This window comes from Phycodurus eques, chromosome 7, assembly GCF_024500275.1.
Source record: "Phycodurus eques isolate BA_2022a chromosome 7, UOR_Pequ_1.1, whole genome shotgun sequence".
Taxonomy (NCBI): Eukaryota; Metazoa; Chordata; class Actinopteri; order Syngnathiformes; family Syngnathidae; genus Phycodurus; species Phycodurus eques.
The window spans coordinates 23696565-23719790 of NC_084531.1; the positions used below are offsets into that span (position 1 = coordinate 23696565).

The window sequence follows — 23226 nt, forward strand, 5'->3', positions numbered from 1 at the left end:
TGGCATAAAATGCTCAAACTTGTTGAAAAGTCAAAGTAGACATTACAATGTGTAGAATTGCACTATGTAATACTCATAGGTAAGGTTACCAAAAGAAAGTACAAGTCAAAAGAAATGTTTGAAAGGTTCTCGGTGTGATGATGTCAGTGTTGTCTTTACGGATGGCTCATATAATGAATTCACTTTTTGAAACAACACTGAAGAAACAGTATAAGCAGGGGGGGTTGGGGGGGGGGGGAATAAACTTAAATAAGTACCTGTTTGAGTGCTCGTTCCATATCTATCCCTTGATTCCAGGGAGCAGCGGGATTGGCCAAGCAGTCTCCAGCATTTCCCCGTCGACTTATATCAATTTTCTGACGACGAAGAGTGCGGAAGGCTTCAGCCATCACGAGCACACCGTCATATGTTAAGGATGAAGTATACTGAAGATTGAAGGAGAAAAAATGAGGGAAACCCATGTATTATAATTCCTTGTGGACATTGAATTAATATTTTAACACTCAAGACCGGTCTTGGTCTCAACATTGTCTTTTCTCGTCTTGATCTCGGGCGGCACGGTGGACGACTGGTTAGAGCGTCTGCCTCACAGTTCTGAGGTCCGGGGTTCAATCCCCGACCCTGCCTGTGTGGAGTTTGCATGTTCTCCCTGTGCCTGCGTGGGTTTTCTCCGGGTACTCCGGTTTCCTCCCACATCCCAAAAACATGCATTGGTAGGTTAATTGAAGACTCTAAATTGCCCGTAGGTGTGAATGTGAGTGCGAATGGTTGTTTGTTTATATGTGCCCTGCGATTGGCTGGCAACCAGTTCAGGGTGTGCCCCGCCTCCTGGCCGATGATAGCTGGGATTGGCTCCAGCACTCCCGCGACCCTTGTGAGGATAAGCGGCTCAGAAAATGGATGGATGAATGGATGTCTTGATCTCAGACTGGCCGGCCTTGAGATTTTCCCTCAAGACTGGTTGAGACCAGACGAGCAATGATCTGCTATTCTTTAACATCATTAATGTGATAATAAGGAGAAGCACTTGGCTCAAGAAAATTGCAGCTCAGGACAGTACTGAAGCATTTGAACTCAGATAAGCAAATACTTTGATGCCGTCTAGGATTCTGACACTGACAATGCACTTGTCTTTTGGAACAAAAAACAACAGACAAAGCACCAGTTGAGAGGGTTTTTAGGATATTTTTTTTGCAAGAATTTAGTTGAAAAAAAAGTTAAGATTTTAGATTTTGGCATGTTGTGCTTTAAAAGAGTTGCAGACACTGTGTTTTGGGCTGGCAAATATAGTTATAAGAACATTTAAAACAATTATAGAGCAAATGCTGTTTAACTGTTCAACCATTTTTTTTAAAAATTTATTTTTATGGGTCTGGTTTTGTCATGGTCTCGGCTTGTCTCAGTCTTTGTCTTGACTTGGTCTCGGCTTGTGTCGTGCTTGTTCTTGGTCTCAGTCTCGACTCCTAAGAGTCTTGGTCTTGTCTTGGCGGGTTTTGGTCTCGGGCAAGTCTTGGATAGTGTGGTCAAGAGGCATAACACTACCTCGCAGTGCATACACCATGGTGATAAATATATAAAAGTTAATTGTTGACAGTAATCATTACAACAACAAAACTACAAATAAAAACCCAGTGTATTTTAACCCAGATGAGCGCACAATTTACAGGATATTCTGGAAAACCCTTCTACCTATGTATAATGCATTTTTACAATGCATGATTTTGCTTCTACCCATATGATCGAAACATGAAGTATGATCTGTATTATATTAGGTTTTTTTCCCCCAAAGAATTATTCTGAAGCTAAGCACTTGAACACGTAATACTTTTTTTCATTTACTTGCTCTTATTTTGAAATTAATAGCCCTACTTTTATTTAGGAAATTAGAAAACACACAGTTCTGCTCATATATTTGATTACCCAGGCAGAATTTGTAAGATGAGTACAATTCTTTAAAGAAAACATGAAGGACCAGGTGAAATACATTAAATTTTATTTTAATGGGATTCAAATTAAACGGTCAAGCATTTCAGAAAAGCATTATCATTACACAAAACATAACCATCAAGAAATTAGTGATGGTTGTTGTTCAGTCATCAGTCATATTTAAAAAAACAAAAACAATTCTGCCAGGGTATCTAAACTTATGAGCACAACTGTACATATATGCAGTGATACGTACCCCTGTCATATTGGAATGAAAGTGTAGGCTACACTTTTTTTATAACCACTAAGTGGCGGTGGCATATTAGAATGAAAGTGTAAACCTTTCTCATAACCTCGGTGGGGGGCGTTTTGGAATGAAAGTGTACAGCTTTTTTATAACCACTAGATGGTGGCATACATTTATTAAATGTAAAAGTTTTTTTTCAATTTGCCCTAACAGAATCAGAATCATCTTTATTTGCCAAGTATGTCCAAAAACATACAAGGAATTTGTCTGCGGTAGTTGGAGCCGCTCTAGTACGACAACAGACAGTCAATTTACAGAACACTTTGGAGACAGAAAGACATTGACAAAAAAAAAAAAACAGTCACTGAGCAGTAAAGGTTTGCTAGTTATCTGGTAATGCCGGTACTTTTTTTTTTTGACAATTGTGCAAAAAGATGCAGAGTCCTCTAGCACTTAGAGCAGTTCAAATGACTGATATTGCAATACGTCCGGTGCAATGACCATTTTGCAAAGGGCGCTGAGACTTCAAGGAGTGTATGCGGTTTAAAGTGACAAGTAGTGTGATAATCTGGAACAATGTTGGTCGTGGAAATGTTATATACCTATACCTATGTATAATGCGCACTATTGACTTTTGACAATTTTTTTGGGGAAAAAAATGCCCATTTTACACGAGAAATTACAGTAACTCATCACATTGACTGGTATATTACCACAATCATCAACTAACAGGACAAGACAGAAATATTGTTTTCAAATACACTCACTTGAGGTGTATATATTATACTGTTTACTATACTGTACTGCAAAACCAGTTCAGTAATGTCATGTCGTTAAATTCCTTTTAATGGTGAAATACTGTATGTATATTTAAGGTATGACTACATTAACTTGCAATGAAATGAGATTTGAAACTCAAATGTTTAATATCAGATCAATTTGAAAAGTATTGGTGTCTTTTGACAAATTCATTAAAAGTAACTCATGACCCAGCCGGCAGCATCATCACACTCATGCAGCTGCAGCACCACCTGCCATGCGTCACGCAGAGACTCAGGTGGGGCCACTCAAACACACAGCAGGCAGCCTTCACTTCACAGCAGAAACAACTGGAGGCACGACGATAGGATAGATAGACACGAAATGACAAAGTCAGAGGATGTGTGCCACACCTAAACTCGTAGGATTCTCCTTGCTGACATGCCTTGATTTGTATCCCTTCAAGAGTACTTGCAGGAGGCTGCTGAACCAAGTTATCGCCTTGATTTGTATCCCTTCAAGAGTACTTGCAGGAGGCTGCTGAACCAAGTTATCGCCTTGATTTGTATCCCTTCAAGAGTACTTGCAGGAGGCTGCTGAACCAAGTTATCTTTATTTCATTTCTCAATCTGAGATGGAAGAAGCCTTTTGGTGTATGGCTATGTTGACATGACAAGCATAGAATCTAAAACTAGGCCTACTTTTAGATGTATCTAAATTTAGTCATCAAAACAGTACAAAACATTTGTTAAATGACATACAATATGATTTCATTTATTACGTTTTCTGCTTAATTTACAAATAAATACAAGCGAGTTAGAGCTGGCCCTCCCAATAAGCGAAATAAATTCCCGCTCTACATTTTAACCTCTAATCTGATCTGGCATCCCACATATAAATAAAGAAGCTGAACCAACCTGATCCAGCCAAATATACAGAGCATCCGGAAAGTATTCACAGAACTTCACATTTGACACATTTTATTACGGCACAGCCTTATTCCTAAATAGATTAAATTCATTTTCACCCTCAAAATTCTACACCCAACACCCTGTACCGCTTATCGTCACTAGGGTCACGGGCATGCTGGAGCCTATCCTAGCTATCTTTGGGCGAGAGGCGGGGTACACCCTGAACTGGTCCCCAGCCAATCGCAGGGCAACAATGTGAATTATTTATCTTTCAAATTGATCACATCATAATTACTACATACATAGCTTAATGTGGGCTGTTTCAAAATGTTGACTGTAATAGTCAAGCTGTGGGTTGAGTTTGGGAATGAATGCTCTAAACCAAGGACATGTAGCGGGTCCACCATCCAGGACTGATAACACCAGACTCAGTATTTGTGTTCGACGGATGCTGAAGTGAGCCATAATAAGTCAGCCTAAGCATATGCAACAAGCCACATTATTTGTGTTTGTGGTATTGCATTATCACATGATTGATTGATGATTTACATCCACATAATGCAAAAGTCAGTGAGGACGGCTCGGCCCATGATTCCAGCAGTTTTTTTGACCACAACTTGTACCAAAGCTACTATATATATTTATATGTTACATTTTTGGAAAGGTTATTGAGGGTGTAGTGGTACATTCGCCTGACTTTGGTGCGGGCAGTGTGACTTCAGTTCCTCTCTCAGGGATGGTGTGAATGGTTGTCTGTCTCTATGTGCCGTGCGACTGGTTGGCGACCAGTTCAGGGTGTAGTCCTCCTTTTGCCCGAAGACAGCTGGTATAGGCTCCAGTGCCCTGTGACCCTGAACAGGATAAGTGGTATTGAGTGTGGATGGATATTTTTTTTACATGTTGTGCCTCATTATTTTTTGCGCTTGGGTAGACCGGCTCCACCTGCACTATGGCATTGGTCAGTTTAACATCAGCCTTTGCTGGAATGAAGGATTTCATAACTTGGCAGCAACCACCAGAGGTTGCAAATCTTTCAGGCGCGGATATTCAGCTGCCTAAATGGGCTGTGAGAGACTAAAATAAACTTCTGTTAAGTTCTATTTATTTTCATGAGCAATAAAATGTGTTTTTCAATAATACAACACAGCACAGTTTGGTACATGATTATTGCTTTTTAAATCAGACAGTTTTTAAAAATTCCATATTACATGTAATTTGTAGTTACTCATTATGGTTTGGTCATCAGAAGGGGGAATGTTAAACTCTAGTGTTTCAGACTAACAAATGATGCCTAATTTGTCGAGAAGGAAATTTCTTGTTATGCACGTCAATAATCTGGAGCATCAAAAGTAAAACATAATGAAGGTTGCGTCAATATTTATAGCAATAAGGGACAGGCCGATACATTTTGCATAAGAGAAAGGAAGTATGTGTCACCTTTCACCTGGAAACTAATCTCTATAAAACATGTATGTGGTGCATTCAATGTTGTACATAATGGCCAAACGAATGCATCGCACCATTCACTCAAAGATTTATATAAAATGATTCCTGTAATAACAGTAATAAAGGGTGGTTTGCTTAAACACTTTTTATCTTCATGTCACTTTTGAAAAGCCTAATTTAAATGACACTAAATCATTTCTGAATTCTGCCTGGCCTGTAGAACAGCAGTGGCAGGTTTAATTGCACTTTCAAAAAACACAAACTGCATCCATTGATCTGTCATCTCAAATGAGATCAGAAACTGAAATGGACAAAATAAGATTTGGACATCCATCCATCTTCTATAATGCTCAGGGACATGAATTTATGAAATCAGCTATGATGCAGTCTATTGCAAATGTGAAATAGCAACTATTTTTGGCATGGCCATGTATTGATCAAGACATCAAATTTTCTCTTAATGGGCAAACACTCATGTAATGTCTTTTAATCATGCATAAATAATTTTGTGGGAAAATAATTTTAAAATCCTTGTTCAAAAAAACCCTTTACTTGCACAGGCATATGGTATTGAAATTATTCTACCTGATGTCAGTATATTACTTCACCAGGCCACTGATAATTTTTATTAAATTTTAAGAAAATCTTAAGGCACATCAGAATTCATTTCGGAGCACCTCAGTAGAGAATTACAGTGTAAAGACGTTTTGATTGATGGCTGAAAGCAGTTAGCTCAAAATCTACTTTCTATGTAAAAGGGGCAATTTCCGTTACAGTGCATTTCACAGGGCACATTATTAAACCAAAATACTGCTTGACTGGCCGAAGGCTAAGTGATCTGATTTTGCATAATCCTCCACAGCTGAGGCCTAACCTCGCCACAGTCCCTGCACCTATAAGTACCTGAACCACAACACCTTCAAAACAACACACTCAAAGCAGATAAAGGTTGAACTCTGCTTGGAGACTTAACCCTGAGAAGTATCCAGAGGAGAGCACACCCCTTACACTATAAACAAATGCAAGTGCAAAGTTTGGTTTCAACTTGTGCACCTTCGAATGCCAATTTGGCTTTACACTGACACGGAGCCAACCCAGAACTACATCACCAAAAACTGGCGCGACAGCTGAAATTAAGCTGTCGATGGTGGACGATGGGCACCAACCCAATGTGAAAGGGATATTAAGAGTTAACATTCTAATTATACAACCCCCAATTCCAATGTAGTTGGGACATTGTGTAAAACGTAAATGAAAACTATGATTTGCAAATCTTTTTCAACCTATCTTCAATTGAATATACTACAAAGAAAAGATATTTAATGTTCAAATTGATGAACATTGTTTTTTTGTTGTTGTTGTAAATACTCTCTCATTTTGAATTTGATGCCTGCAACATGTTCCAAAAAAGCTCACATGACTCTCAGAATGTACAGATATACTCAAGTAGGTAGGTTTGAATCAAATCTATGTGTTAATTTTATGCCTTGCTCTTAGGTTTCACTAACTAAAGGATCCAGCCCTGAATTAATATATTCCAACAAAGTCTGTTTTAGTATGATTTGTAATTATTTCCAGAACCCACAATATAAAACATTAGGTTGTTTTCTTTTGGAGTTACAAGTGTGAGGTTTGTCTTTCCTCACCTGGATCGTCATTGCCTTGCAATGTATGTACACTATTAAACAATGTGTGCTTTTTGCGCGTGTATGTGCAGGTTTTTTGCGTTTAAATGGGGGTAGACTTCTTGTATGCTTATTTTTTGTCAGTTTTGAATTTCTGTAAATTTCTGTAACTTTGTGTTGCATTTTAATGTATGAAAAGTGATAAATAAATGCATTTGATTTTGATTTGACATTGAGTTCAGTGGTGCCTTGAGATAGTGAGTTGAATTTGTTCTGTGACCATGGTTGTAACTCAAAACACTCGTATCGCAAATAATCTTTTCCCATTGAAATGAATAGAAATGCCATTAATTCGTACCAGCTTTCCTAAAATAAAGAAATAAAATGAAATTGTTGTATTGTGGGCGGCAGTGCATTGGCCGACTGATTAGCACACCTGCCTCACAGTTCTGAGGGCCTGGGTTCAAATCCGGCCTCGCCTGTGTGGAGTTTACATGTTCTTCCCGTGCCTGTGTGGGTTTTCTCCGGGCACTCCAGTTTCCTCCCACATCCCAAAAACATGCATGGTAGGTTAACTGAAGACTCTGCTCGAGCATGCTCGAGACCCGAGTGAGGAAAAGCGGTACAGAAAATGGATGGATGGAAATAATTAAACAGAATAAAAAGAAACAGTTTTTGTCACACTGCATCAATTAAATGCGGCTCCGTCTGGTGTGCCTGCCTTAGCCACCTGGGGGAAGTATAAGATAGATATGCTGTTCATTGCGACCTTATTATGAATCCCACTGTGTTCTAGGTAGTCTTTGCCACTTGGCTGCAGCAAAGCATATTGCAGTGGGGCATGGCTTGCCTTAAACTCTAGTGGGATTCACAAAAATGTTTAAATTCTTCACTGTTAAGTTCTTAAGAACTTTGAATCCGTTGCTTAAAGTCTCGATACATTTAATATGTTTGAAGAAAAGTGCTGAAATGAAAGACTGACAACAATATAGTACTGAATTGTTGAGTTATAGCTTGAAATGCTTTTACACCATCTCAGATGGCTGGATTTCTTTTGGGCGGGGCTAAAAACTAGCCTGGTGATGAAAGCAGGCTGGGGCGTATACTTTCTGGCACGAGGTCCTCCCCCACTATATAACAGCAAGTACCCTTACTCCATACAGTGGCCATTCGGCGGAATTGCCAAATTGTTTTCCATAATAACGTGACTCATTACTAACAGTGTAGCATGCAAAAATACACCTTCCCTGAAGTGTTATGTGTTTTGTGTTACTTGGGCTACAATGTCTTTGCATCTGACCCCATTGTGTCGCATTGTGAGGCAGTGGCGAAATCCGCCACCCCGGCAGCCGCTTGCCAGCCCGCCAGCTGCTAGAAGAGCCGCTGGAGGTCCGGCGCAACGGCGTCGGGTCCGTCAGCTTCACAGTTGACGACCGCGACATTGTCGGGTGTGTATATGGTGCACCCTCCGGCGACCACAGCAGTGCGATAAATGGCCCACTGAATTTCAACAGCGGCAAAGGATGGACAATTGTCCAGGCGCGGGGCTCAGAGACTGTTTGGCCACCACAGAGAGTTTCTCTGCGGCCCGTGAGAACGTGTACAATGTGCGTAGCTGGGAATTCTCCTTTTGCGGGTTAGGAGGCGTGATTAAAGACACATATTTGATTGACAGCTGAAAGTTCTGGGGAGGAGGGATTTTCAGAGCATGCAGCGACAGGCCTGCAACATCTGGAAGCTGCAAGAATGTCTCAATTCTTGACCATTTTGAAGCCTGATTTCACATTCTTTGCGATTTTGTTATCCCTTCAAATGTGTCCACCTTGTTAACAATCCTCTTCTATGTGGTCTGTCAAATTTACAAGACATGTTTTGATGACTTTTGGGGTGGCTTTAAAGAGTTAAAGCACTGCAATATAGATGCTAAATAGCATTTGCATTAAGATGGCAGGGCCGTTCCTCAGGCAGTTTGGCTGTTTTAAATACACAAGGTGTTTAGCTTGACAGTAAACTTTTGATGAATTTTTCACTGTTTGCAAAACTGCTCCTTATTGGAAAGTGTGTTGAGTTGAGTTCACTGCCACCATAAAGTGTTCGTATTTCAAGTCTCTGCTTGCAAGTCAAAGCAAAAAGATTGGTTGAACAATGGCTCGTACAGTGTCTCGATAAACTAAGTCTGGTCACTCGTATCGGAAGGCACCGCTGTAGTAGTAGAAATGTGTTTTCAAAGTATTATAAAAATTATCCATGAATAATGGCATTTGCTTTAGTGGTGTACCAATTGCATGGTGGATGACACAAACTAAATATACACAGAATACCAGCAGTTGTGTTTATTTTGTGTATCTCTTCACATGCTGACTGTGTCTATTCATCATACTGCATGCATAAAGATGGCTTCATTAAGATACTAAATGTTGTGTAAACTGTAGAGGAAAATTAATGCGGCTAATAAGGATTAATCCGCTGAATCTGAGAATGCTGATGCTGAGCCAATTAACACTGACGTTTGGGTGAACAATGACATGCTAAAAGTAAAGAATATCACCATCAGAATGGACTAAAGTCAAATATACTGTATCATCTCATTAGACCCACTGCATTGTGTGTGCGTGAGTGTGTGTTTATGTTCAGAATGACTAGAAAACAGTTTGTATGCCAGCCAGACTGGGAAAAATATATCCATTCATTAGGATTTGAACATATATTATGTGGATAGGTGGGCAAATTTCCAGTTAATATATGGAAATAAAAACCAGAGCTGGCTGTAGTTAAAATTCACAGATCAATGAAGGTCTGGAAAGGAAGGAAAGACACTTTGAAAAAAGTAGCGAGAGTGGAGGACTACTGTGTGGAGAGTAAACAGATGAGTGCAAATACAAAGGTGGGAGGTAGATTGTGGAATACATACTGTACATATATTGTTACATATGAGGGATCTGACTCTGCAATTGCATGTAAATCCCAAGACAAAGAGGGAGCGAAAGCTAGGAAGAGTAAAGGAAGCGATAAGGTACACAGAGAAAATCTGCAATGAAACCTCCATGCTGACACTGATTTCTTGTTGGATCAAGTAGTACATTGCTTCACCTACGATGTTTGGATAAGAACTTGCACTAACGCAGCCAATGCAGGTGATAACCTTTAAAGGACCTGGCTTATGATGAAAAATAATTACAGCAATGTAGGTGTTGATACAATATAGCAACAAAAGTATAGGTATATTTCTCTAACAATTGATTAATCAATCAAGGGTTGACTAAAACTCATTAGTTGCCTGTGAGTCGTCAGTCTTCATCTTACAAAGGCATTCAGGAGAATTGTAAGCTTACAACCACTCAGTTCTAACATCAGTGACCTCACAAACGTTATGGCTGAATGGACAAAAAGTCAACAGTCTAACATCTTGTACAAAGATTTCCTAGAAGAGTGGATGGATGCTGTTAGGGCCGCTAAATGGGGGATGGCATTTATATCTTTCTTCAGGTGTACCGGTACCAAAACTTGGCCATAAAGTGGATGTTTTCCCAACCAATAATTCTATGGATTTTTTTTATTTATTTATTTTAAAATATCAGATATATATATTTTTTTTAAAGAAACAAGCTTGCCAAGACAAAGCTTTGTTTCATAACTCTTAGTAATATCTTACTGCTACAGTATAGTAGTCTAATCTCTATTTCTTAGGGGTTGAGATAGCTCTTACCTTGGGTGGGCTCTCTGATCCAGGATATTCTCTCTGATCTAGTTTGTTCCAACGCTGCATTAGTTTAATGACTATTGGCTTGCTGAAGTCCACTAGCTGGAAACCAGTCACATTGGCACCACCATGCATGAACCTTTCCAGAGAAATATCCTTAAACCCCTGTAAGGAAGGAGAATTAAAAACAATATACACACACACACATATATATATTATGATCCATTCCCTATTATGAGGAATATAAGAGAGCTTGTGCTAGCTAAATATACTTAATATACTCGCAGAGATTATCGACACTATTTATCCCCTAATCAATATGGTGCAGCTTCTGCTGCTTCATAAAATTTCATGCAGAGTAACCCTCTGTAATAGAATGGCCATGTAGAGTGATTCATTTAGGAACGAGGGAGCGTACAAGGTAGAAACATGTGAGCCTGATCCTGGACTGATGAAAAGTAATTGCTAAAAGCGCTAAGAGCTTTATTTAACCCCTACTTGACCTCGTCTTCCAGCCCTCTTCCTCACGGCCCCAGCGGGAATGACTGAGAGATTAAAGACCAGGCATTGCTAAGACTATTCTAAGTCTGATAGCTACATCTGTAACTTGCTGAACCAAGTGACAAAATGCAGCATATTATTGACATTGGAAGACTAAGATAACAATGCCATTCAAATTACGTTTTTTTTTTGTTTCATATCTGGCAATTGCAAAACAAGTGTAACAGCAGCAAATAGCTCAATATGTCTTACCAGGTTTGCTATGATGTAGTGGTAGCCTTTTACGTGTTTCCCCACACTGACTGCCTTAAGAAAGATTGACAAAGTGCAACACATTAAAATTATGAAATGCTTGGTTGACAATGATAGGCAAAATCACATTGGTTGAGAAAATACAGTCAGTTGTTTAACATTGTACTAAACTGTTTCATTTTTGAAACGTATTATTTGGATACAACCCTCCAAACAAGTAATGCAGTATTCTATTCTAACATGACTGCTAATTAAGATTGTTTATTTTTCAGCAAGTAAAAAGTATATCATTTCATTTCAAGAAAATAGAGCATCACATTGAGCACCCTGATTCCAGATTGATCTCAGGCCATGTTTATATGACAATTGTCTCACTAAGAACATAAACATTTTTATGTTGAAAAGTGGATTAACTATTATGTAATCTGCATGCCAAGTCAGTAGTTGACTGTATAAATGCAAGTACACTCCATGAAATGAATGCACTGTTTTAGCTTGACATTCATGCTCTTGAACATTATAATTGTGCTGAGAGAAACAACGCGGGCCCAGCATCAAAGCTGCAGGAAACTTGAATGATGATACTGTGCTCAAAGTTCTTCAAGTTATGTGCTTATCATGCATTGTCTATATATATATATATATATATATATATACATTTATCTATAAATGTTTTACTAGTTCCTTTTTTTAACGCAAAAAATATGTGCGATAACATGACAAGGCCAATTTATTACTTTATAATTAAAAGATCGTTCTTTCTACCACCCTCACATATAAGCACCTACACGCACGCACGCATGCACACACACACACACATGTACGCACGCACACACACGCACGCACATACACACTCGCACACGGTGCAGCTGGCAGGGCCTGACAAACAGCAGTGTGTCTCTGAGCAGGGACGCTAGCCAACACAGACACCGCAGAGGCCATTGTGACACGAGTTTGTGTCTGTTGTAAACACTAATGTGTGTTTGTGTGTATCTCTGGCTGTCCGTTCACTCACCACAGAGTCTAATTAAAAAGCAGTCTGTCTGTCTGGAACAGGGATATTCGTGTTTGTAGTCCGATGGGTACGCCCATTTAAATGCTACTGTGTATGTATTTATTTCCTTATAACACGATTCACATGTACAGTACAAGATGTATCCTTGATAGCGACGTATATTAAGGGTGAATGCATGTGTCAGTATGAGGGGGCATTAGGGACATTATTCAGGATTAGCTCTCACACTTACTATTCAAATGCTTTCACAAACACACAAACAACTCAAATGCTCTCATTGACACTCCTCAAATGCTCTCATTACACTACTCAAATGCTCTCATTTACACTACTCAAATGCTCTCATTTACAGTAGTCAAATGCTCTCATACGCACCGTGTCTTGCGCTCATCAACACTACTCAAATGTGTTCACGCGAGCATGTCAATCACATTCTCGCACACATCACTGGCATTCACGAGTTGTGTCAATCATGCTCACACGTGAATAGTGTAAATCTTTTATTAAGGAGTTCACTTCAAAAACTGAAATTATAGAGAAGAACTGCACACTGCACACAGTCAGGGTGAAGTATTTCATATTTAAAATATGTATTATTTTGATGATTGATGATAGCAAATAAAAAAATTCCCCATATTGAGAAACTAAAATATAACGTCAAACGAAATAGTGAATTAATTCAAGAAATAGTGGAATTTGCCCTCTGAAAAGTATAACTATATTATCTATATAGTATATATATATAGTATATTTTATGAATGGATTTGAGGATGGTATGTGAATAGAATTGACATGTTTATGCGAGTGTGTTTGAGGTGTATATGTGCAAACATTTGACATGTTTATGTGAGCGTGTATTTATATGAGTTGAAAAGGAAGTGGTTTCAAAATAAAATATGGCATTGACCAACAGCCATAAAGTACAATAGTACTAACTTAAACAGTAGCGTTACATAGCCTTATACTGTGTAGTACATACATATATATTTGTAATATATATATGTCGTATACTTGTTGATTATTGTGTTACAATAACGCTTTTCCTCATTGATTTAAAATGGCTGCTTTTAATGTGTAAGTGCTGTAGGATATGACGTAATGGTTGGCCAATAAGAAGCCATGTCGTGTATGACGTAGGGCTAGGCTGGCTCGTCTGTCAAGAGCGAGACGCCATTATTCTGTCGCGGATGCTGCCGAATAACTGTGCCTTTCGGGCTAAAGCGCAGTGGATGTGTGTTTATGCCTGGACTCAAGGCAGACTTTCAACACCGCTGCGTTACAATCTGAAACCTATACGGTTCGTTGCAGGCAGGATGGCCAGATAGTTGGGTTTAAACTCCCCTGCGCCGGTGTACCTAATGAGGTGCCCAAAGCGAATGAAGGAAATTAATTGTCGTAGTGAAACTCGTGCCATCGATATGCACTCCAGACTACACACGGTCAGAGTCGAATATTTTATGAGTTTTTTAAATATAGGTACATCTCAGACGGCACGGTGGACGACTGGTTAGAGCGTCCGCCTCACAGTTCTGAGGACTGGGGTTCAATCCCCGGCCCCGCCTGTGCGGAGTTTGTATGTTCTCCCCGTGCCTGCATGGGTTTTCTCCAGGCACTCCGGTTTCCTCCCACATCCCCAAAACATGCATGCTCGGTTAATTGAAGACTCTAAATTGCCCGTAGGTGTAAATGTGAGTGGGCGGCACGGTGGACGACTGGTTAGAGCGTCAGCCTCACAGTTCTGAGGACCCGGGTTCAATCCCCTGGCCCCGCCTGTGTGGAGTTTGCATGCTCTCCCCGTGCCTGCGTGGGTTTTCTCCGGGCACTCCGGTTAACTCCCACATCCCAAAAACATGCATTAATTGGAGACTCTAAATTGCCCGTAGGTGTGAATGTGAGTGCGGATGGTTGTTTGTTTGTATGTGTCCTGCGATTGACTGGCAACCAGTTCAGGGTACACCTCCTCCTGCCCAATGATAGCTGGGATAGGCTCCAGCACGCCCGCGACCCTAGTGAGGAGAAGCGGCTCAGAAAATGGATAGATGGTTGTTGGATTTATCTTACCAAACATTATAATGAATAAACACAAAAGGAATGAAGACGTTGGTCATTTTACTCATGAGGAGGGCGCATGGGAGATTGTTCAGGTTACAGCCTCTCAACACGCTCTAAACAATCTCCCCCGTCGCTCCAACATTTATTTGAAAATAGGAGGGTTCTACAAGACATAATGTTCTAAGCATTAAGACACAACACAAAACATAGGACCAGACGACACCTGTCCCGTCCCCGACCACATCCGATCACGTCCTTGGTCAAGGCGCCCTTCCATCAAATGTTGCTGAGTCATCTTCTTGAAGGCGAGACATCTTTCTATCTAAATATTGTCCATAATACTAATGCAAGCTACTAATGCAAAATACTAATACAAGCTAAGCAAATAAATGATAACTTCTAAAATATATCTAACAATGGTACATCTCAATAAATTAGAATATAGTTGAAAAGTTTTTCTTCAGTACTCAGAGAGTGATTAAACACTTTTTTTTCAGAGGGCAAATTCCAGCCTAATTTCTACATTAAAAATCACTTTATTTCTTGAATTAATTGAGTATTTCGTTTGACGTTCTATTTTAGTTTCTCAATATGGGGAATTTTGTTTTTATTTGCCATGTGCTACTATCATCAAAATAATACATATTTTAAATATGAAATACTTCACTCTGAGTGTGTGCAGTTCATCTCTATAATTTCACTTCTTGAATTTAACTACCTAATAAAAGATTTACACTATTCACATGTGAGCATGATTGACATGAACTCGTGAATGCCAGTGATGTGTGCGAGAATGTGATTGACGTGCTCGCGTGAACGCATTTGACTAGTGTCGATGAGAGCATTTGAGTAGTGTAAATGAGAGCATTTAACTAGTGTTAATGAGAGCAAGACTCGTGTGTATGAGAGTGTTTGAGTAGTCCTTATGAGAGCCTTTCAGTAGTTTGTGTGTATGTGTGAAAGCATTTGAATAGTAAGTGTGAGAGCTAATTCTGAATAATTTCCCTAACGGCCCCTTATATGTCAGAGCTCTGTTTCAGATTTGTGTCAATTTTATTTAGTGACACGTGCGCACACACTCACGCATGTGCATACACACGCAGGTTTCAAGTCCTGTAAATTCTATATGCAACTTTTTCATCCCTCACAAGCCAAGGAAAGGAACATGACCCCAACAACCACACATGCATTACACCTACTAAAGTAGAAAAAATAAAAATTATCTTAGTAGAACTTGTTTTAAATCAAGGTCAGGCAGCATCAATGTCTAACAATGATGACCCTCCCCTTCCACCAGCACTGGTGCATGTTTACAGGTCTAACCCATTCAGATGGGACGAACAATGCTCCCTGTGAATAAACCTGTGATGTTCAGTTGCTATTTAAGTTCATATTTCTCCATTAATTACATGGGGGAAATTTCTGTTTTGTTTCATTCATATAAGGCATGCTGTCAGAAGTTGCTTGAAGTTGACAGCTGGCAGACAATAGTGATACAATGGAAATATCAAAATGGAAACGTGCCATTCCTCCATTAATGACTGTAATTAATCATTTTCTTGTGACAGTTTACTGTGTTGTCAATTTTTAAAGCTTTTTATTATGTGTTAAGGGCTTTTCGATTGGGTTCAATTGTATAATATCTCCAAATCGTTTTTTTATTGGACATTGCTGTTGCCACACTGGCCAAGAGCAGTGACAATGCTCCACTTACACACGGATCGCTGCTCAAGGCACCACTGACTGTACTAACATGGAGTAGAAGTAGAAGTGGTATAGAAAATGGTTGGCTGAATAGAACCTAATGGGAAAAAAAATCCTGGAGTCGCAGTATAAAGCAGTATATTGACTCAAGAACATTATTGTCTGCTTTGTGTAAATAGTACATTGTAGTACATTGACAGTACCTGTTCTAGCATGCTCAGTAGTCGCTCTGGCTCCAAGTCAATGACAAACTTCCTTTCTTGACGTCGGTCCAGGTCTTCTAAAAGTCGACGATATCCAGCCTCGTTGAAACTCTCCACACAGATCGCACTCACCTAAATTAAAATTATATCCAAATTAGGCAGAAACAAATGGCATGTAATCTGATAATAATATTGTAGAACCAATACAGAGTGCAGAACCACTTTTTATGCATGCTGCATGATGTGTTTATTTTGGTCCATTTCTAGGGTTTTGTGTGTGTGTGTTTGTCTGCTTACCTGCCAGCCGTTTTGACCTGCTCTCTCCATGATTGCCTGCAGGATGGCATAACCTAGGCAAGTGAGAAAACAGAGAAGGGAAAATAGGAGCATGAACAATGTAAGAGCTGCTTGAGATGTTGAGCAATTATGATTTGCCGATTTTACAAAAATTTTTTAATGCTTAATATTCCCACCAGTGTTCAGAAAACGTTTGATTTTATCACAATTACCTCAGTGTGTGCGCATATGGGCAATATCAGCAAAGTGCTTGCAGGTGTGCATTAAAATCCAGCAGACTCATCAGCCCATCTCATTTACTGAAGCAATATCCTAATGTCTTGTCTTCCAATGAGGAGGGTAAAGCACTTAACGTTGCATTCCTAGCAACAATCCTCTCTTGTCCAACGCATCAAGTACATCACTAATGATGTACCACACACTATTTGACTATGAGTCAACACTAGGTGTTCCTTTTTTCGTAGACAGCGCATCTGTGGCGGTGCCCAAATGCTGGTGGATTCAGATTTTTACGCAAGCGCAGGGCTGCACATTTTTACCAATTTGGCAGACCAGTGTCCTTGGAGATGCGCCTGATGGAGTGACAATTTGGTGGCAGAAAGTCGATCTAAACCTATGACTGCTCAGAACACGTCTAAGTCCTAGTGCAAGGTAGATGGCTCGTCTGACGCGACTTTGGTGAATTTGATTGGAGCGCAGGCAAACAGATACTGAGATACTACTCATTCTGCATTTAATAAGGCTCACATTGTCTGTTGCCACACCATGGCCAGAACATTGACAATGCTCTACTACTCACGCACGCATTGCTGTGATTGCGCATTGTCCTCTTACACACAAAGAATGGTGCCATTATCTACATCAAGACTGTCAGACATTTATAAAGGGAATGAGAGGAGCCGCTGCGATTGGCGGCGACTGAAGTCGGCTGTAAACACTCTCACAGTGGTGCAGCCCAACTACTCTTAGATCTGCCGGCCTGCGCTGGTTTACCAAATTACCAACATTGGTCTGACTCACTTCTGGCGTAGAGCTGCGCCGTCTGCTGCCCAGGATTCACGCTGTTCATGAAAATAGAACCCTGGTTTTCAAGAGAGTTTTTTTGTTTCTGCTGCAATTCAGTAAACACAATGTGGTACACTCTGAATTTAATTACAGTAAAGTAAGAAAAGTTCAAACAATTCACATATTTTGAGATATAGCATTTGTTCTGTGGACTCCATGTCTGTAACTGCTTTGAGTTCAGAGGAAGAAAATGTGCCCTTGAGAAAAAAAACAACCATTTATACGGAAGGGAATCAAAAACTGCTTACATTTGAGAACCAGTTACCAATAATTCATTTCCTAGAAATCGTTTGTTCGCTTGCTTGACGATTCTGCTTTTTGATTCCTCTTAGGTCGAAATTGAGTGCTGACTAGCACACGCAGGAAGTGTATTTTGCTTCTGAACCTTTCCAGCATAGCGCGACCATAAGATATAACTCTCTATCATTTATATCATTATTTTGATGCGTGGGGTATTGTGTTAGCTCAGTTGCTACATTAATGTAGCAACCGAGATGTCATCCTTGTGCCTCACTCTTCAGGCATGATCCAACAACCCTCCATTCGTGTAACAGTTGGATTGAGCGTAAATCAAGAGCTGGGTGACTGTTATTGTTACACTGTTCATTTGTTAGATGAGTTTGATAAACAGAGTTTGTGTGGTGTGCATATTAAAGTTAATTCTGTTCAAAGTATGCCAGTGAAACCTCACTCCTCAAGAGCTTTAAGAGTTGTTGCAACCTGCGGGTTAGCAGCCCAGAATTCCTTTAGCGCACTCACCTCGCAACTCTGGGGACACTGGTAACACTGGTAACGTGGCTGCGAGTCTCGGGCAGGACCACGCCAGATGACCAGCGTCACACATGGTAGAAGGTAGAATTGAATAGAATATTGACTTTACACACGCTACACTATCATTGAATGAAAAATGAATTAAGGTTAATGCAACTGTGGCAATGGTACTACATCAACTACAAATACTCGTTTACAGCACTACCTGAGTAGCACGGATGTACATTGTACATTACACTATATTAGTGCACATAACAGTGTAAACAGTGTACATTCCTTCAAAACTGGTTATACGTACCTACCTGGGCGGCTGTGGCTCAGTAGGTCGAGCGGGTTGTCCAGTGACTGAAGGGTAGCTGGTTTGAATCCCGGCTCCAACTGTCTGCAAGTGTCCTTGGGCAAGACACTGAACCCTAATTTGCTCCCTGTGGGCCTGGCAGCGCCTTGCATGGCAGCAGTCGCCCATTGGTGTATGAATGTGTGTGTGAATGAGTGAATGTGAGGCTTTGTAAAGCGCTTTAGGCACTGTGATGGTGTAGATAAAGCTCTATATACTGTAAGTGCAGTCCATTTACAATTTACCAGATATCGTGAATGGTATTTTTATTTTGCATACACTTGTTTTTGTATGTAAATTTGGTTTTATAAATAAATGGATAAAATATCAGAGAAAATGGCCATTAATTTTCATGTAATTTTACGGAATAATACTTAAAAAATACTATCAGGATATATACAGTATGGTTATTGGGCTATAACATTTTGTCCATTTTGTACAGCAATATCTCACAGCAATATGTAGAAACATCTTTTGCATTATCATATTATATTATTATATACATATATAATATTAATGACATAAATGATATCATATATTTGTATTATTTAATTCCTTTACACATTGATAAGAGTGTAGCATGTGTTAATGTTTACTGTGTGTAAAGTCAATCCTGTGAGATTGATGTTGTCAAACAAGTATTAATTTATCAATATGTATAATAAATTACATTAGCAGTTGTCATCTGCAGTTGTGCCCTGCAACATCTTGAAATGTGTTTCTAACATTTTGGGCAACAATGCTTCACAATAGTCACAATTAAGTCATAATCACGATAATTACTATATCGACTTATGGTTCACTAAATAAAATGGACAACGATAGTTTTTCCGGACTCGACTCCGGACTTCTTGTGGTGAGCCCACTCTTGCCGGTGTTGACTCCTTCCAATACTCCACAGCCTTGCTCTTTGTGCAGCACGTAGATTCACACAACAGAGATACTTAAGGGAAAGTTAACCATTTGTTGAGCTAGCTCACTAGCTTGCGAGCTAACAAGCTAGACTGTGAGCTAACTAACAACCGATTTGAGCTTAACAGCTTGCTCAGCCGCGGCAATGTAATTTAAAACATCAGCGCTTCGCTCTGCGTTGTTGTGTGTGTTAGTCCCCAATTGACATTAACACGGGAACGTTAACTGTTTGTAGAGCATAACCTCAGCGGCACGTGTTATTCAGGCAGTAGTTGGCTACAGCGAGCGTCAACGTATACTTCATTGACAGGTGAAGGGCTCATCTTCAGCGGACCGACCACACAGAAGCCGGGTTTACATGGAGACTTTTTCTTCATTCCGATTTAAATCATTCTGTTTGAAGATCTCTGGTCAACTCTTTACATGTGACTTGATCTATTCTGATCGGGTGTACACATGTGCAGTACATTTAATAGGAACAGCCGTGAGACATAAGCAAGTCGTCGTGAACGTCACGTCATTAATCAAGATGGAGGTCCGTTTATTTAAAAAAAAAAAAAAAAAAACGCTTGATTAAAAACAATTTCAAAGTAGTTAAAAAAAAGACAATTCCGTCGCATACGGGCCGCCATATTTACGCTGTGCGTGTAAAGGATGATGTCACTGTGCATTTACATCGAGACAAAGAATGCGCAGACAGCTTTTCCCAGCTGTATTCTGAATGATGGTATACATGGTGCAAATTTACTTCTGATCAGTTTGGCAAAAGGAATAGTCCACCCCTGTGAAGCCAAATGAAATTCCATTCGGATTCGGCCTGTTTATTCCAATTGAGGAGTTTATATGGCGCATTTTCATTCGGTTTGGGCTTCTAAACCGATGATTATCATAAAAAAAGGCTCCATGTAAACCAGGCTTGTTTTGCTGCTCTTAATTCTTTATTTCAGACCCATGGTGATCCTATATCACTGAATAAAAAATAGCAATTTAATAGAGAAACAAGAAAAGAATGATTTAAAAGCAAAAAATAAAATATATTCAATAATATATATATTGTTGAGTATATTATATCGTCTTAGAAATCTTTTTATCGTGACAGGCATAGTCATAATATTAAAAGGGCACAACTTTTATAGAGTTGTGCTTGTTTACGACGATATATTTAGAGTTATCTTTAAAAAGACAGGCCAGTGTTGGCTCATAATTAGATTGTGCTGCACCAAACGAAGTCCAGTGTGTGTATATATGTATATACTGTATAGTAAACATATACATATTTATGTGTGTGTGGAGCACAGTGGTGAGTCTAATACAGTAGTGAGTGTGAAACAGAACACAGTGTTGCTGCCCATTTTCCAGCACATTACCAGCAGCAGAGCATAATGGGAGCCTATAACGAGGTCCCCTTCCTTGGCCAAGTGAGCACGGCCAAAAGTCTACACATCCATCCTTTGCTGCATTTCTCCTTCATTTCCCCCTCTTTTTCTCAATATAATCTCCTCCAACTCCTGCTGCATGCCACTGGATATCAATAGATGCTTGTGATCCTATTTGTTACCCTCTTTTCTTGCATCTCTCCTACCCCCGCCTCCTTGCGTTTCTGACAAAGTACCATACCTGTCTCTTTCCTATCAACTTGTTTGTCCCCTGCTCCCCTCATTTTACACCTGTCCTTTATGCTTCCTCTCTTTCTGGCTGCGTAGCCAACTTGACTGACTCTTGTGTTCCGCCTCTCTTCACTTTCATCTGTCATCACCCAGGATACGAATCGAGACAGCCTCAACTTGCCTCCATACCATGGGACAGTGGATCACATCTGACCTTTATTTCCTCTGTGTTTGGGAATTGCTCTAGTTTTTTCGGAGAAAAAAAGCTAATGCTTTGCCTATGTGCATGATGCGATGGTTTAATTATGGCCAGGTGACCACTATGAGCCTGATTGATGAAAGGTTTGCGCTAAACAGGTGAAAACTTGATTGCAAACAGATGTAGAATCTGATCTATTAACCGGGCACACCCAGGATTATGTCCGACAAACAGGCAAAATTGTAGCAAAGTTTGTTTTGCATGTTCTGGGTGGAGCATATGTAAATAGATTAATTTTAGCATGTGCAACGTGATTTATCAAAGCTGGGAGTAAAAACAAAAAATTCTGGGGAATTCTGTAAAATTTTGGCTCAGGATGAGGATCAATCTCTGTGGGAATGGGAATTATCTTTTTCAAAAAAATGGGCAGGATTTTTTTTTTTTTTTAAATAGTTGGGATTTGGCAGGATTTTCTTTAACACTCGGTATTGGGAGGGAGTGGGATCAACCTCAGTGGGAATGGGAGGGAGTGGGAGTCAACATCCGTTCCCGTATCATTTTATACAGTGTAGCACAGGCATGAGAGGCAGTTGGGGGGAACTTTTCTGCTTGTGTAAAAAATTTTCAATAAACAAAAACAAACATTAGCGCGACAAATCGTTTATTCAGCAATGCAATTTTGGAGCTCTGAATAATCGAATGACTCACTTGGAACCAGTCACAAAAAGGAGGCCTTATTATTGATGACAAAACTCATGTACTGTCCCAGTTTTTAATTGCAATATTCCATAGGATGGGCAGTTACAGTCAAGTTACACGCACTTGGGATGGGTTAAATTGATCGAAACATGGGATTTATGCAGTTGCTGGCTTTCCCAAATTATCGAGGCGACAGATTTGGTTTCTGTAACTCAATAATTTGTGTTGTTTGTGTGTTATGTCCTTCTTTCAAACTCCATAATGCCATGCTCTCCCAAAATTTCCATGGTGAAAACGATCAAAGCTACCTGAAGCGCAAAACCCTCTTCTTCACTTTTACACCTCTCGCAACTGCGTTTGCAATCTGTTAAGTGAATGAACATGGAATTTAGCACCCACGGCTTGGGTTTTTAGTAAAAGATCGCAATCATAGTAGAGCACACATGACACGCCTGCAAACAGAACGTGCAGTCTATTAGAGTGAATGCAATTTAACGCTTGCTATTTGGGAGGTTAGTAAATCAGGCCCTATGAGTGTCAGTGCAAATAATGAGCCTAGTCTGTCGTTGTTTCATCTTGACAACATGCACTAGCTAAACTTGATGAAAGAGAATTGATAAAAGAATTAATAAATGATATATCGAATTAAAGAACCAACCCAGCAAAGGATTGTATTTTTTTTTCTAAATACGATACCATCCAAAAGCTTTATGCCACCACTGGCTTTGAAGTTCTTTGAACTCTTTTCACTATTGTTGTATTTGACATAATGTATTTATTTTGACCATCTAAGTCACTATTGAATCAATGAAACAGTCCACCCCTGAGAATCAGTCTGTTCCTCCTCCTCCACAAACCAAGTCTGTGGTCTGCACTCAACTGATATTCTAGTAAATGGTCATTATAGAATTGATGAAAAGATTAATCTAACGGTGGCCTAAAACAGCACAGTACTCAATATAAAATACAGTAATCCCTCAATGTATCACGGTTCACGA

The 23226-nt window shown here is 39.7% G+C and overlaps 1 protein-coding gene across 1 annotated transcript in view; it reads right to left on the reverse strand.

Annotated features, from left to right (window-relative positions):
* The window catches only part of gria4a (glutamate receptor, ionotropic, AMPA 4a), a 126998-nt gene that overhangs the window by 58296 nt on the left and 45476 nt on the right, over positions 1-23226 (reverse strand). Inside the window, 5 exon segments of the mRNA XM_061680801.1 lie at positions 258-425; positions 10621-10779; positions 11368-11421; positions 16342-16473; positions 16639-16691. Coding sequence (XP_061536785.1) covers positions 258-425; positions 10621-10779; positions 11368-11421; positions 16342-16473; positions 16639-16691 — 566 coding nt within the window.